Consider the following 16,389-nt stretch of genomic DNA (forward strand, 5'->3'; position numbering starts at 1 on the left):
ATTTTATCATGTATATTTTTCTAATATAATGTAGAATGGAATTTTAGTCAATTGAAGTGGCAACTACAGTGTTGACAGGTGAATATAAGATATTATCACTATAAAAGTTAATCATTGCACATATGTAACTGTTACCTGAGTGAACTCCACCTCTCATCTATGTCAATCATATTGATAAATCCCGCAACCTGAAACAGTTGTGAGTCACCTGAGAGATAATGTGCAGTAAAAGGTTGAAGGTCACCAGTCACCACATCGATCAGACTGAAACCAATCTAGTTTACAGATGCTATTGTCCCATATTAGGTCATAATGTAGCCAAGGGTTTATGTTGCTCCACAGGCTATATCAAGAAATGTATGCATATTATCAGCGACAGAAAATGAAATTTATGCATGTAACTTGAAATTGAATGTAAACACTGATTGAATCAGCCGGAAAGTGACAATCCTACTCTTCTGGCTCTTTATCTCAGCAAGTTTGGAGCTGATTGACATGACTAAATAAATAATGTGGCCCACAACCTGAAAAAGTGAATGTTAGCTTAAGTTTCTCCAAATCCTAATTCTGATGTTACTGCCTAGCGTCCTCTAACACAAACAATAAGACCAACACTTTTGCAGGACTAAAGTGACATGTCCTTAACATATAGGCCTGGCTGGGCATTACCAGGTGTATGCTGATGTCTTTAGGTCGTAGATTTTAACCTGCCATTGACCAAATAATGAATTTGATAACACAGTTCAAAGGCTGTATTTCTTGTTTTTTCTTTGTGCTCTTCTGGCCATTGTGAAGTGGGAGTAGATCAGATGGAAATAAAACATATAAATCACATACTTCTCTGCATCAATCAGGATTTAGCATTTAGCAAAATTTGAATCAGAACAAACAGTTGGTGGATTGTTAAGTCACTATCATCAAACCACACCCACACAGTCCTAATAAAGCAGATTTGAGAGTTTTTTTTATGTTAATCTCTTAATAAACAAATATTTTTATGTTGCTTGTTTACTCATGAATTTTCAATGTTATAGAGAAATTCTTAAAAGTTTGCAGAGCAGGGCCCTCGGTGGACCTCCTTACCGAAAACGTACATGTTCTCCTTTGTCCAGTATCAGTCAATTTAACCAAAACTGCTCAGAGTAGGAACCAAATATATAAGTTAAATTAATGTTGCATTCAATATTGCATTAGCTTTTACTTAATAGTAATGGATGCTGTCTATTAGCTGTTTAGTAAAAGCAACAGTAAATGAATAATGAATCATTTGTAATGCCATGTAAGTCCAGTAATAATGTATTCTATCAATACTGGCATTTCATTATAGCCATAGTGAATCAGTTACTAGAATAAGGAGAGTCATTAACCATGATTGCACTTGGGATGGTTTAAATGACATTACAACTGTATGCTTTTATCCGTCCTTGTCTGAGTAGTTATCATTGCTGAACAATAACCAAGGAAATAAACAACAAAAGGGTTTCTTTTATGCTTAATCAAATCAGTAAATTGATTTTACTACCACTTCAACTTAGCACCACACACAGAGATCAGTGATCACAGCGTACGGAAGTATACTTACTATAAAACTCTCCACAAGTATTACAACTAAGCCCGAAAAGCAGAGGGGTATGGTTAATATTGACACTCATTTGTCGTGTAATGTTCCCAAACAATACTGTGTACACACAGCATTGAGTGGTTTATGACCCACCCTTCTACCAGCTCGGCACTGAAGAATATACTTCAGAGGAAATCAGCTCTTCAAACAAGAAAAGTTCTGACAACTGTCACCACAGGATCTGTTTCTTTAATGTCAACACATGAACTGCCTACAAGATCAGACACTCACCCTGCACCACCAGCACTGGTCTGCAGTTTAGTGACTCCTCTATATGTAGCTATAGGTCATTTAAACAGGGGTGGATTCACTACCATTCACTACCTTTTATGCATATCCTCATTTATTGTGAGTGTGAGTCTGTGGTACTTCTGAAACTTCATTACTCTTCATTTAAAACAAACATTGTTGTTTCAGTGCTGCTCCTCGGTGTTGCTTCTGATTGAACCAGCTGATGAGACTGACTCTGAGAATTGTTTGACCAAGGATTAGCTTTGCTTTACTTTGCATAGAGGATGTAAGAACAGAATAAGGATACAAGATCACACTTTGGAGCATAATGTGTGTGCTCCAGAGCTGACTCTGTGCAGACATCCTCCAGGCTTAGTGCTGCAATGTCATTAATATCCCACTCTTAGTCTTGCTCAATTTAACAATTGCTTCATTACATGCATTTAAGCTTCCCTTGCTCAACTCTCAGCTGTGTGTACTGAATGTAATCCTTTACAGGACCTTGGAGAAAAAACACCTCTACTGTTTTTGTTATAAATTGTTACAGAAGGCCCAACACCTAAGTTTCATGCGAATATAAATCCAACAAGTTGTTTGTTCCCTTTGCTTTTAAAGTGGAAGACAATAAATACAATACACTTCCCAGCACAAATATACACACCCAACATAACAAGTGAGGCAATGAAAATGGTCCTTCAATTTGCATTTAGGTGTGTCCGTGTTTGTATTTCAGCTGTGGCCACAACCATCTCGTTGCAGATTTGCTTAGGGTTCCTGGTGTCTGCTCTGTTCATCTCACCTGTCCATTGGAGGCCCCTCCCTGTTTGTGATCCCGCCCTGTCTTCCCATCACCTGTAGCGGCTATAAATGAGGCCGAGACAAAGACAGGTCTGGATTGTGTTCAGCTGGTGGAGGATCAGCTCACAAATCAACTCAACACAGCTCACAAAGAGGGAGTCGACATCCTGCACAACTGAGAGCTGAGGATGACTTCCACGGCAGCACGACTGGCCCGTCAAAAGGAGAAGGAACATGGCGTTGGCACCAACCAGCAGGCAGTGAAGTTCTCCCATCAAGATTATAAAACTTTGCGCCAGCAGTGTCTGGAGAGTGGACAACTGTTTAAGGACAACTGCTTTCCGGCTGAGAGCAAATCCCTGGGCTACAACGAGCTGGGACCATACTCATCCAAGACCAGGGGTGTGGTCTGGAAGAGGCCAACGGTAGGAAGCCACTGAAAAGAGACACAAAGCAATGAAAACAAAAAAGTAACATAGTTTTTACTGTAGTATTATCATCTTGTCAAAGCAAGAATTGTGGGAGAGGAGGTGAAGACAAGGAATTTAAAAAGAGGAGCTGTGACTAATTAATTTCTAACTGCATCTGGATGAGAGCACTTGGAGTAGATTCAATCAAAGTGATCAAAGAAGCTATGAGTGGTACACAGTGGTGTAAGATTACTTACATGCTCTGTGTGAGGATTAAACAAAGCTGATTTAGATGGAGATAAGTGCTCACGGATCCAGAACAAAAGGAAAAGAATTTTTAGGCTCTTAATTTCTTGTTCAGATCGTAGTGATACTCAAGTGTGTGTAAAATCTCTTCAGGGGTGTATTTTTTTTATTTTAAAGACATATCATCAAAATAAAAAAAATCATAAAATGGTCCTTCCTATTCTTCTATCTCAGTAGTGTGATACTTGAAAATCCATTTGCAATGATCCTGTTTTTTTCTGATTCTAAGTCAAAAATAGTCATTTATAGGATTCAGCATCTACAGTGTTTCATCCAGGCATCTATTCATACTTCCCATTAATATATCTCTCAAAACTACCATCAAATGTTCAACTTGTTTGTGCTTCTTTATAGGAGCTCTGTTCCAACCCGAAGTTCATCGATGATGGAGCCACAAGGACGGACATTTGCCAGGGAGCTCTAGGTGAGTGGGCGGACAGAGGGTGGGTGGATGCTTTTTAGAAGGAGACCGCAAACATCTGTGGAATAAACCCTCCACCCATTCGCCATGAAGATTGCAAAAGGAAGAGCTTTGTTGGCACATGCTGTTTACAGCACTGTTGCACTGCGGTGAGCACCACATGCTGCTGCCCAATCTAAGAGCCTGTATCTGCTCTTACTGTGCAGGTGACTGCTGGCTTCTGGCTGCAATAGCCTCTCTGACTCTCGACCACAGGATCCTGGCTCGTGTTGTGCATCCAGGACAAAGTTTCACCGAAGATTATGCCGGGATCTTTCACTTCCAGGTCAGACAAGGACGCTGTTGAGTTGAGCTCATGTAGAGTTTCGTATCCAAAATCCAGCAAACTGTGCCAAATACAACAAACTGTTTCATGAAAAAATCTTCGTTACAGTAGATTATAATCAGTCAAACAGTGTAGATCATTTGCATGCATTTGACTCCAATTTTAAAGCAGTTACCCCATGTCGCCTGTGGCATTATATGCAGAGAACAGGACAGATAATCCAGGGATCACATAGCTGCTCATGAGTTGTAAAACAGGACAGTTGAATTAAATTGGCAGTTTATGAAGTATTTGATGCCAAGGTAACAGATGGGAATATTTTCCTCTCAGTTCTGGCTGTATGGTGAGTGGGTGGATGTGGTGATCGACGACCGTTTGCCCACCAGGGATGGAAAGCTGCTGTTTGTTCATTCAGCCGAGGGCTCTGAGTTTTGGACTGCACTGCTGGAGAAAGCCTACGCTAAGTATGGATTATTCTTATTCTATCCTTTGTTTCATCAAAACGTTGATGCAGTGTGAATGTATAAATACAGCCGGTGAATCTTTTCACGTCCCTCTGTGTCTGGCAGGGTGAATGGCTGCTATGAAGCTCTGGCAGGTGGAAACACTATTGAGGGTTTTGAGGATTTCACAGGAGGAATTGCAGAGATCTACATTTTAGACAAGGCTCCAGCAAACCTCTTCCAAATCATACGGAGAGCCCTGCGCCTGGGCTCACTGCTGGGCTGCTCCATTGATGTAAGTCGGCTTTTCCTACTGATTTGCATACCAATCTGTGAACAAGCACAGCAGCCATTGTTTAGGACTGATGGCATTAGACTGAAATATTTGTTGTTGGTGCTTTCAGATAACCAGTTCCTATGAGACAGAGGCAGTTACTGCTCTCAAACTTGTGAAAGGACATGCGTACTCAGTCACTGGTGCAGAAGAGGTACAATTTAACTTTTATTGTCTTATTTTTTTTTCTGCAATGCGAGTTACCTTGCCAACTCTTGCTTTCTCCTTCAGGTTCATTACCAAGGCCGGCTGGTTCAGCTGGTCCGCATCAGGAACCCGTGGGGTCAGGTGGAGTGGAAGGGGCCTTGGAGTGACGGGTAAGTAACTGTATTCTATATCCATTAACCATCGGCTACCAGTGGTTCATTTCAAGATTTTCCTAAAATCATGATTGTTTATCTAAATTAGATCCAGTGAATGGACACACATCAGTGAAGATGAGAAAGTAAACCTGAACCATGTGGCTGAAGATGGAGAGTTCTGGTAAATCTACTGTCCTTAACTGTTCAGTTACATCATATTTTTTGTTGATACTAGAATATGGATTAATCACAATCTCTTAAATCACTACAGCAACTAGAAGTTCATGTGTGAGCAATAACATTACTTTCTTTGAGGAGAACTGTGTTTCTCTTCTCAGGATGTCCTACTCAGACTTCATCAGGCAGTTCTCCAGGCTGGAGATCTGCAACTTGACCCCAGACTCACTCAAGAGCGATAATGTGGGCCACTGGAATCATTACCAGTTTGAAGGGATGTGGAGGATCGGCTCCACTGCCGGTGGCTGCCGCAATCATACCGGTAAGAGAGAAACCATACGTACTGTATGTCTGAGCAAGTTCTTTTACTTCATTTAAATGTTGACACGTTTTTATAATGTGTTCCAGCCACATTCTCATCCAACCCACAGTTTGTGGTGCGTCTGGAGGATGTGGATGATGATCCTCTGGATGGGGAGGATGGATGCACATTTCTGGTGGGGCTGATGCAGAAGAATGGACGACAGCAGAAGAGGCTCGACCGTGAGCTTGAGAGCATTGGCTTTGCCATTTATAAGGTGTCTCAGAATAATTTGATATTTCATATGAAATCAGTACCTAGTCTGTATCTTGACTTTTTTGAATAACTGACTGATGTTCTAAAAAACTGTCTGTTTCCTTTTTACAGGTCCCAGATGAGGTCTGTATTTGTACTGGTACACTGCTCCAGTAATGATCCCTTTCTAAAAAATTACATTTTAAATGCAAAATAGACATTACAAGATGTCATTAAGAGGATCACTTGATTGTACTGTAAATTTCTGGGCTGCTGTCTGACATTCCTGTAATAAAAGTCTCCTCCTGCTAATCTTCAGTACAAAGGCCGCAGCAATGTTCATCTCGGACCTGATGTCCTGCTGCGACAGAGACCTGTGGCCAGGAGCAGCAACTTCATCAACACACGTGAAGTGTGTGACCGCTTCAAACTTCCTCCAGGGGAATACGCCATCATTCCCTCAACCTTCCACCCTCACAAGAACGCCAGCTTCATTCTCAGGGTGTTCTCAGAGAAACAGGCTGCAACCAGGTATCTGTGTTCCAGTACTAAGCAGACTGACTGATGTTTGCAGGGTAATGTAGACATCAGAGCTTTAGCTCATACAGCCATCTAGTGGACAAAGCTCAGTATAGTCTCAAATTGACAGTCACAACTACTCGTTATTTCCGTGCACATCAACAGAGAGAACTCAAGCTGTGCATTTCTATTTTTTTTTTAGTCCACTGGAGGAGGACATTGATGCTAAATTAGAAGAGGTAAGAAAATCAACAGAACGATAAACTGCTCTTGCTTGCATTAAAGGTCCCACATTTTATAAATTGAGATTTCCATGTGTTGTTTGATTATAAAGCAGGTCTAGGTTCTATATTTATACTGTGAAAGTATCAAAGCACTCAGTCCACAGAGAAATGCACACAGCCTGTATTCAGAAAGTGACGAGCTGTCAGTGATGTGATATCAGCTGTTTGTGATGTGACAACAAAACAGTCACCACCATCAGACATGGCCCACCCGCCCACCTGGACCCACCATCCAACTTGGCAGGATTTGGTTTCTCTGAATGTTTTAATTGAAATCTGCTATATTTTTTTATTGGATCACTTAGAAAACAGCCAGCCAATCAGAAGAGAGACTCAGAGCCTCCTCTCTTCTGATTGGCTCACCGACCTGTTGTTACTAGAGCTCCAGAGAGAAGCCTGAGAGAGGAGATGTAAAACTACATTGAGATGGTTTTTGGCTCTTAAAACAACAAATATATCTTCTTATGGATCAACACTTCAAATGAAAGTGTAAAATACGGGACCTTTGATGTGAAAATGCTTTATATACTATATGTTATATTTAATGTACAAAATATTTCAAAAGGCCTGAAAATTGAAGAACAAGTGATTTTATTTGACAATAATGACACAGACTTGTCGTGTGTCTTTCTCTCACAGGAGGAGATACCTGAGAGTGATGTGGATCCTCATTTCAAGCATCTCTTCAAGCAGATTGCTGGCAATGTAGGTAAAAGGACATGAGAACAGACACTAAATGAAATGCATACACAGCTCCAAACCTGGATTACAAATTAAAATTCACATTCTAATATCAAACAGGACATGGAAGTCTCTGTCTTTGAGCTGGTTAAAATTTTGAACAACGTCGTCTCTCACCGTGAGTACTTCAGGAAAGAAAAGTTTGATTCATTTAGACACGTCATTGACTTAAGTCTTGGTGCTGGTTATGTTTTGTCTCTTTCTTGCAGGGTCTGATATCAAGACAGATGGATTCAGCCTTGAGACAGGTCGGCTGATTGTCAGCTTGCTGGATGTATCCTCTTTAAATATGAAAAATGAAAGATATACTGATTTTGTTATGGTGAGAAATATCGCCTCTAATCTGAAAATGTCCTCCCACTGTGACATCGTCTTGGTCTGGGTGCACTATAGCCTTGAGGACTAATGAATGACTAATACACGACTAATCAAAGACTTTACATGGTAAGCTTTTTATAAACCTGAACATTCCCCAGAAAGATGAAAGCAACATGTTGGGACTGATGGAGTTCCACCTGCTTTGGAGCAAAATCCAGAAATATCTGGTAAATTGTGATTTAATATGGTTTGAAATGAATTATAGTCACGTTGGATCTGTTCACACAACTCATGGCTGCCTCGATGATGTAGGAGATCTTCAAGAATCACGACACAGACAACTCTGGCACCATGAGCTCCCACGAGATGAGAGGCGCTGCCAACGAAGCAGGTAACAAACATCATCACAGGAGTAATCTCATACAATAAAATCTGACCAATTTTTTTCCCATTTTGTCATTTAGATTGTTTAAAAGACAAACTATCATCCTCTGCTGCATTTCACCTTTGGCAAAGTTTGATAACGGTTATATGGCTTGAGATTCAGGGATAATATTTAGTTAGAAAAGTAGCTATGTAGAAATATTGCAGTCAGACTCTACAGTTGGCAATACTGTTCACCAGACTCATATTGGACATGTGGGGCCTGTTACTAGCAGACTGGATAAGCCAGTTAGGGGACTCCCTCCCTACACATAGATGCCATTCATCTACACAAAGCAAGCATGGGCGAGGCTTTGCAACAAAGCTCTTCCATTATCACACAGCTAGTATCTTACACCCTTTTTACAAACTAAAACTTCCCCAGGATCAGAAATAACCCAAACCTATGAAACTGGCACAAACAAACAAACAAGCAGGAGATGATGCTGTTTTTTCTTCCACAGGTTTCCATGTCAACACTGTTGTGTTGCAGGCCATTGTCGGTCGCTACGCTGATGCTCAGTATGCCATAGACTTTGACAGCTTTGTGGGCTGCCTCATTAAACTGGAAATGCTCTTCAGTAAGTGTCAGCAAATACACCAACACCACTTCAACACATTGTGTCTCATATTAATCTGTATCAAAGAGCTGTGGTGTGTTTACATTACCAACATTTTCTTTCTCTCCCTCAACCAGAAATGTTTAAAGCTCTGGAAAAAGCTGACTCGAGGAAGATTGAGCTGGACATGCAACAGGTGTGTGAGAGGATAACAAAAGCTGCCTGTTTGTTGGCACTCCTTGTTTAGACATCTTACTGTGTGATTGTGTTTATTTTTACAGTGGCTGTGCCTGGCAATCTACTAGCTCTGCAGACAACACAAGCAAGGACCTCAGCAGGAAGACAAAGTTCAGCTATCAATCCATTACAACTCACATTTCATTTTAGAGATTAGGTAAACCCAATGAGCGAGTCATTTCACATATACTCTGCATCTTCCAAATGCTTAAAATGACATTTGCTAAACATGTACATGGGGAAACTTATGTCAAGTTAAAATGTCAAGAAAAATAAAGAAACTAAGAAACTATGAACTCTGGATTATTATTCTTATTTATAAAATCTTGCACAGTTCACACAAATTAAATGGTTAAAATAAAGAATAATCTGAAATCTGAAATATTCCTATTAAGTCGTGCTTCACTGTCCCTTCACTGTTTTCTAAATGTTGGTAAGAAATTATTCATGCAGTAACAGTAACTCTGGTGCTTAGTGGGGCCAAATGAGGCAGAAATATTGTAGACATTTAACCCGCCTGATCAAATTTCTTGTGGACAAGAATATGAGCTGCATCCTGGCCGATCACAGGCGGTCGATCAAAGCCAGATGTACAAAGGGCTGGATGAAACAGGTGAGCCAGTGCACACTGTCTGGTCTGGCAAGGGTGTGGAGACTGTTGATCTGCATATATGAAACACAGCCTGTCTAACTACACAGACATACCAGTCACAGTCGCAGACAGAGTGGACGTCGTACAAGTCTCCAAAATGTCAGGCATTGCAGCCAAGCTTCAGCACAACCGAGAGCGAGCACATGGAATTGGAACCAACTCTCACGCGGTGAAATACCTGAACCAGGACTATGAGTCGCTGAGGAGAAGCTGTCTGGAGTCTGGACAGCTGTTTGAGGATGACTGCTTTGAGGCTCTGCCCTCATCTTTAGGCTTCAATGAACTGGGACCAAATTCGGCCAAAGTTCGGGGCATCACCTGGAGGAGACCCGTGGTGGGTACAGTAGGTAGATGGAAGCATCTGCATCTTTTAAAGATTATAACTGCAGTCTCGTTTAGTCAAAGCCTAAATATGGGTGTGATTCAATGCACGGTTTTCCTGCAACGTGTCAGCACCCAAAAGATGCTACATTTCATACCTTAGCTATATGAGTAAAAAAAATCTACTGTTATGATATCCAGCAAAACATAGTGAGGTGACAAATTGTAAACCAAATAAAGTGTTTCAAAGGGTTTTTTTTTCTCCTCATTTTCTTCAGGAGTTATGTTCCAATCCAAAATTCATATTTGAAAATGCGACCAGGACTGATATTTGTCAAGGAGCACTGGGTGAGACACACACAATTGCATGTTCATGACACAATCAGATATTTACAGTATCTATTTCCATATATTTCCATCCTCAGGCATTCCAAAAATATTCAAATCATTTTGCATGTGTATCTCAGACATCATAGTTAGAAGATATGAGCACAGTAACAGCTCTTCATGTTGACTTCCCTCTGTCTTTCACTGTCACCTCACTTATCCTTTTTTCTAATTTTACATTGAAATGACATATAAACCTTTTAGTAAATTCCCATGCACTGACAAGAGCTTTCACAAAGCGCCTTATAACATCTCCTTCAGTAACTCCTCTCCATCTACACCCAGTCTGCCTGTGTGGGTGAGAATGAGTTGTGTTTGCAGCTGCTGAGCAATGTGAGAGAGTCGTAACTCTGCACAGCTGAGGTGTGTGTGCATACTTGTGCAAACTGAATATCTTGGAGATGAGTCACAATGACTAAAATTATTATAAAATGTTAGAGCATTGAATCTCCTGTGTGTGTGTGTGTGTGTGTGCGTGACATGAGATTTTAGTCCCCTTTATTCTAACACTGTTTGCTTGTGCTCAGGTGACTGCTGGCTCCTGGCAGCTATCGCCTCATTGACTCTCAACAAACAGGTTCTGTCTCGGGTTGTCCCCCATGACCAAAGCTTCGAGGAGAACTATGCCGGCATCTTTCATTTTGAGGTAGAGCACAGTGAAACGCTCCACAGCTGCCTTGTTCTAGAGGTGAAGTGGCACGAACAATTTTGATTTTACTTGTTGTGTCGTCTCAGTTCTGGCAGTTTGGTGAGTGGGTGGATGTGGTGGTCGATGACCGTTTGCCCACCAGAGATGGAAAGCTGCTGTTTGTTCACTCAGAGGAGGGCTCAGAGTTTTGGAGTGCACTGCTGGAGAAAGCCTACGCCAAGTATGGAGCTACAGAAAATCTGGATACCTTTCTGTCGGTTTCTCTTTGTGTTCTAATCTTTCATGAATCCTTTTCCCTTCAGGCTGAATGGATGCTATGAGGCTCTCTCTGGAGGCAGCACCACTGAAGGTTTCGAGGACTTCACCGGAGGCATAGCTGAGAGGCATGACCTGAGCAGGGCAGATCCCCATCTATTCAAAATCATTAAGAAGGCCTTGGACAGAGGCTCCCTTCTGGGATGCTCCATTGATGTTTGTTTGGGCTTCTTGTTTCACTCTCATGTAGCATGGTTGGGGATTTTCTTTTTGGAATCTGGTAGTTTTCAAGCTCACAAGTTTATCCTCTCCGTCCCAGATCACCAGTGCGTCCGACTCCGAGGCTGTCACATATCGCAAGCTGGTGAAGGGCCACGCCTATTCAGTGACAGGAGCGGAGCAGGTGAGCTAATGTGATTGTCCACTGTTTACCACACAGGTCATCCAGGTGCATGTGAAGCCGCAGTGGCCACAGTGGCAAATAAATATGCTGCATATTGTGATAGATGCTACAATTTCATTTAGCTGTGCTATGGTTCTACCCCTTTTTATTATATTTATATTGTTTTTAGAGTTTCCCTTTTCTATCTTTTATTCTGACCCCTCATTCTGCGGCAGGTGGAGTACAGAGGAGGCAGGGAGAAGCTGATCAGGATCAGAAACCCATGGGGTCAGGTGGAGTGGAATGGAGCCTGGAGCGACAAGTGAGTGTTGTGCACTTTTTGGGAGTTTTAATGGCAGGACATAAACAATAGACATGCGCATATTAGCTCTAAGTTATTAGCTATTAGTTATTAGGAACCACTCCAGAGAGGTTATAGCCCCGTTAGCATCACGTGGCTCGAGGGAGGCCAGTGTGGGTTGGTCCAGGCTGAAATATGGCACAGATATCCGTGGTGCCCAGAGGATGAATCCTTATCCTAATCCTAATGACATTGGTGATGCCCTGACTCCCTCCTCATTTGTGGTTTTGAGTGAAATATCTCTACAACATTTGAATTCATTGCCATGAAAATTGGTGCTTCTTATAAATGGTCTTTCTCATCTCACACCTCTTGCGTTGTTCATACATGTTAGAGGACCCAGCCTAATTGAAACACCTATTTGTTTTAGGGTTTCAAGGTTATTAAGTCTTTGTTTATTTCATCATGAATGCAACACACAGAGACATACATACACACCCAGTGGAATGGCTGGTAAATCCTGTTGTAAAATAAGCCTGTTGCACAGACTCCGGTTGTAAAGCTTACTTCTGTGCTCGAGGTGGCATTCACTGAAGCTCTTGGCCGCCTCTGCCTGCCTGCCTTTCCGCCTGTTGGTAAATAACTCCCGACTGTGTTTAGCTCCACGGGCAGAGGTGAAGCTTGTGAACAGGCAAGGCAGGCCACTGCTCGGTGCCCCGAGGGCTAACAAACTCAACTCCACAGATGATTTACAGTGTTATCTCAGTTTTCAGTAAAGCCTGCACATACAATCACAAAGTTTCCAACACCGCTCAGTAGGAAACCTCCTTAATATCTTTCTTTTTTTTCTAGTTCTTCTGAATGGAGATATGTGAGCTCTGATGATCGGCAGAGGCTGACGAACCGCTCTGAGGACGGGGAGTTCTGGTAAATCTCACTGAAACCATTTTTCTTCACCAAGCTCCACACACCAAACAGAGGTTTACAATATGGTTTAATCTACTAAATACCCCTGTAATAACAACGCAGCAGTAAATGGGAAATACTCTCAGTGTATCCATTTTTAAAATTATGTTTTAAAGGGCAAACCCATCACTATTGAGTGACATGAACCTTTTTCTAAGTTCCTGTATTACATTAGAGTAAGCAGTGTTAAGGTCAAAGGTCACAATGTCCAGCAAGCAAATAAATCCCTGGATTTCTAGCAAGAAAAGATGTGACTTTTCCATTTTCCTCATTCTGTTTTTCCCACAGGATGTCATTTTCTGACTTCCTGCGCCAATACTCTCGCCTTGAGATCTGCAACCTCACCCCTGATGCTCTCACAGGCGACGAGTACAAGAAATGGGCAGAGTCTGAGTTTGAAGACACATGGAGAAGGGGTGTTTCAGCTGGCGGCTGCAGAAACTATCCTAGTACAACCACTTTTACCATCTTCCCTCCAGATTTGAATCCAGTGCTGGCTCATATGTGTCATGAACTAACCCTTACTCCCCTTTCCTAGATTCATTCTGGATGAATCCTCAGTTTGTCATAAAGCTGGATGAGGTGGATGATGACCCTGATGATGGTGAGGAAGGCTGCACCTTCATTGTGGGCTTGATGCAGAAGAACAGGCGCCGTATGAGGAAAATGGGGGAGGACTTGCAGACCGTCGGCTTTGCCATCTATGAGGTAAGAAACTGCCTTTAAGATGACAAAGTCAGTGATAACACTTGCGTCAGTAGAGACAGTATTTGCTGCGTTTTCACATATTCTCACATTTTTGATTTTTCCTATTTTTCTAGCTGCCGGAGGAGGTATGTAAGCAAAGATGAAGACACTTGATGAGCCTTCATTTTTCATGACAAATGAGTATTGGACTGTTGCATTATTGCTCAATTTTCAGCCCTCAAAATTCAAACTGTCATGCAGATATTTACACTTATATATGTGTCATTTTCCAGTACTCTGGCAAAAGGCAGGTGCACCTGAAGAAAAACTTCTTCCTGTCCAACTGTTCAGCGGCGCGCTCCGAGACCTTCATCAACCTGCGGGAAGTGTGCAACCGCTTCAATCTTCCCCCTGGAGAATACCTCATCATCCCCTCCACCTTTGAGCCCAACAAGAATGGAGACTTCTACGTGCGAGTGTTCTCTGAGAAACAGGCTGATTTCCAGTATGTAATAAGTGCAATGTCATAATCACAATAATCACAGCATTAAAAATGATCATAGAAGTGTGACCTCTCGCTTTCAGAGAGATTGATGATCCCGTGGACTGCCATGTTGAGCAGGTAAAGTCACATCCCCTGATGTATTCTTTTGAAAATGAATATTAATATTAACATTTTAGGAAGACAAAGTGATTTCCTTGTCATCTCCAGATTAATATTGATGAAGATGACATCAGTGACAGATTCAAGAGACTGTTTGGACAGCTCGCTGGACATGTGAGTAAGCTTAAGATTTGATCCATCACCTCATGGTCTCCAGTCTTTGTTACAATGGTTTACACGTCTGTGTCATGTGCTTCGTAGGACACGGAGATTTGTGTGTTTGAGCTGCAGAGACTCCTCAACAGAGTGATGGTGAAGAGTAAGAGAAATGATTTCTTTTTCTCTCAGGAGTATTCAGTATGTGCATTAATGTGCACTTGACCCTCACACCAATGTATTCCTATGTTTTACTGATTCTCAGGAGATGACATAAAAACCAGTGGCTTTAGCCTTGTGACTTGCCGCAACATGGTCAATCTGCTGGATGTATCCTTCCTTCTTATTCTAAGCCATGTCAGGAGAAATTGACAAAATCTTTAACCTATTAACCTCAAGTTTTCCTCCTTTTGTTTTCCCTCATGTTGCCTGAAAAGAATAGAAAGTTGATGCCTTATACAAAATGTGGTATACAGCTACAGTGGCAAGCAGCCAGTTAGTTTAGCTTGACGTAAACATTGAAAACAAGGGGAAACAGCTAGCCTGGCTGTGTCAAAATGTATAACTAAATTCACTTACAGAACCTCCAAAGCTCACAAATTAATGCAAAACCTGCCTGACAAATTTGGTATCTTTGTAAACTGCACAGCATGAGTTTACCGACTGACCCACAAGCCCTGTCATGTCTGACAGAGGGCCGGTGCATGCCGCACATTACTCTGTGTGGGGGCATGTTGCAATTTTCCTTAACATGCTCTTCAAAGAAAGATGGAAGCGGCAAGCTGGGACTGGTAGAATTCAAGATCCTGTGGACAAAGATTGAGAAGTTCCTGGTGTGTTCCTTGTTTGTTTGTATTGACATTAACATACCATGTGTAACATACAGTAGATTATTAGTAGAATGATGATAGTGCATATTAAATGTGTTGGGCTCTCCATTAGGATCTGTACAAAGAGAGAGACATGGACCAAAGTGGGTGTATGAGCGCCTCTGAGATGCGGATGGCTGTTGAGGCTGCTGGTGAGAAGTCTTTTTCACAAATGATATTTTTGTGTTCTCAACACTCTACACTTGTTCCTCTAACACTTAAGAGAGTAAAGAGGGAGTTTGCATGAAACAGCCGGTGGTGTGCTTTTCTCTCACAGGTTTCTCCCTCAACAACCCTCTGCATCAGATCATCGTGGCCCGCTACAGTGAACCAAACCTCACTATTGACTTTGACAACTTTGTGTGCTGCCTGATCCGCTTAGAGTCACTCTTCAGTGAGTATTTGTTCTTGTCGGCACATATTTTAATCCGACTGATGCTGCAGATGTCATGTAGAGTTCTGATGCCTACTTTCATTTACAACAGACACCTTCAAGACCCTGGACAAGGATGGCTCTGGTAAGATAGAGCTGAGTTTTATGGAGGTAAGAGCCTGTTTTTGATAATGAAACAACAATATGAAGTGATGGTTTATAGGACCACAAAGTGACTTGTGCCTGTGTTTTCATCCACAGTGGCTGAATCTGACGATGGTGTAGAGGAGCTCTGACTGTTTACAGTTGAAGAACCAAGACTTGGGTTGAAGTGTCGTCATATCTGAATATTTTACTACACGTTTGCGAGTGAATGTCAGTTTGTGCCTTGTGTACAATTTAATTAATGGATACTAATTTTGAGAGAAAATAATTACTGATGGTTTGATTGTTCAGAAACATAAAAGTTTAATAATACAATTAAAGCCATAATCTCCCACAAATGGTAATGTGTTTATTCAGTACTCAATAAAAAAATATATAAAGATTGTATGTTGTCTGTTCTTTCAGGGTCTAGCTTAAATGACTTAGTTTTACATTTTGGCAAATATTCACTTCCTTGCAGAGAGTTAAGTGACAGGATCGAAACCATCATATTAGTATTTTGAACATGCAGCCAGCAACCAATAAGCTTCTCTTAGCATAAGTAGTGGGAAACAGCTAGCCCTGCTCTGTCCAAACAGGTACCAAAATTCCTCTGTCAGCACCTGGCAAGCTCATT

At 41.6% G+C, this 16,389-nt stretch overlaps 2 protein-coding genes across 2 annotated transcripts; both read left to right on the forward strand.

Annotated features, from left to right (window-relative positions):
• The first annotated feature begins 2,736 nt into the window (after positions 1-2,736).
• On the forward strand, positions 2,737-9,298 carry LOC130181718 (calpain-2 catalytic subunit-like). Its single transcript, XM_056396097.1, has 21 exons — positions 2,737-3,075; positions 3,721-3,790; positions 3,994-4,112; positions 4,443-4,576; positions 4,682-4,850; positions 4,960-5,043; positions 5,121-5,206; positions 5,298-5,372; positions 5,530-5,690; positions 5,777-5,946; positions 6,057-6,068; positions 6,244-6,455; positions 6,646-6,682; positions 7,367-7,432; positions 7,529-7,586; positions 7,678-7,742; positions 7,945-8,013; positions 8,099-8,177; positions 8,674-8,790; positions 8,907-8,965; positions 9,051-9,298. Exons 1-21 carry the CDS (start codon positions 2,839-2,841, stop codon positions 9,072-9,074), a joined length of 2,103 nt encoding a protein of 700 aa, XP_056252072.1. The 5' UTR covers positions 2,737-2,838; the 3' UTR covers positions 9,075-9,298.
• Positions 9,299-9,652: 354 nt separating this feature from the next.
• Positions 9,653-16,158, forward strand: LOC130181717 (calpain-2 catalytic subunit-like). The gene is made up of 21 exons (XM_056396096.1): positions 9,653-9,992; positions 10,258-10,327; positions 10,894-11,012; positions 11,102-11,235; positions 11,318-11,486; positions 11,590-11,673; positions 11,889-11,974; positions 12,806-12,880; positions 13,208-13,368; positions 13,458-13,627; positions 13,741-13,752; positions 13,900-14,111; positions 14,192-14,228; positions 14,319-14,384; positions 14,472-14,529; positions 14,632-14,696; positions 15,131-15,199; positions 15,309-15,387; positions 15,513-15,629; positions 15,721-15,779; positions 15,870-16,158. The coding sequence occupies exons 1-21, from the start codon at positions 9,678-9,680 to the stop codon at positions 15,891-15,893; spliced, it is 2,181 nt and encodes a 726-aa protein (XP_056252071.1). The 5' UTR covers positions 9,653-9,677; the 3' UTR covers positions 15,894-16,158.
• The last annotated feature ends 231 nt before the right edge of the window (positions 16,159-16,389 follow it).

Source organism: Seriola aureovittata, chromosome 14, assembly GCF_021018895.1.
Source record: "Seriola aureovittata isolate HTS-2021-v1 ecotype China chromosome 14, ASM2101889v1, whole genome shotgun sequence".
NCBI classification, from domain to species: Eukaryota; Metazoa; Chordata; class Actinopteri; order Carangiformes; family Carangidae; genus Seriola; species Seriola aureovittata.

Excerpts from the sequence above, each read along its gene's own strand:
- LOC130181718 (XM_056396097.1), top strand. The coding sequence starts at position 2,839 with ATGACTTCCACGGCAGCACGACTGGCCCGTCAAAAGGAGAAGGAACAT. Across the intron at positions 5,691-5,776 it reads TGGCTGCCGCAATCATACCG|CCACATTCTCATCCAACCCA; the intron begins GTAAGAGAGAAA and ends AATGTGTTCCAG. Across the intron at positions 8,014-8,098 it reads GCAAAATCCAGAAATATCTG|GAGATCTTCAAGAATCACGA; the intron begins GTAAATTGTGAT and ends TCGATGATGTAG.
- LOC130181717 (XM_056396096.1), top strand. The coding sequence starts at position 9,678 with ATGAAACACAGCCTGTCTAACTACACAGACATACCAGTCACAGTCGCA. Across the intron at positions 11,975-12,805 it reads AATGGAGCCTGGAGCGACAA|TTCTTCTGAATGGAGATATG; the intron begins GTGAGTGTTGTG and ends TTTTTTTTCTAG. Across the intron at positions 15,200-15,308 it reads CAAAGATTGAGAAGTTCCTG|GATCTGTACAAAGAGAGAGA; the intron begins GTGTGTTCCTTG and ends GCTCTCCATTAG.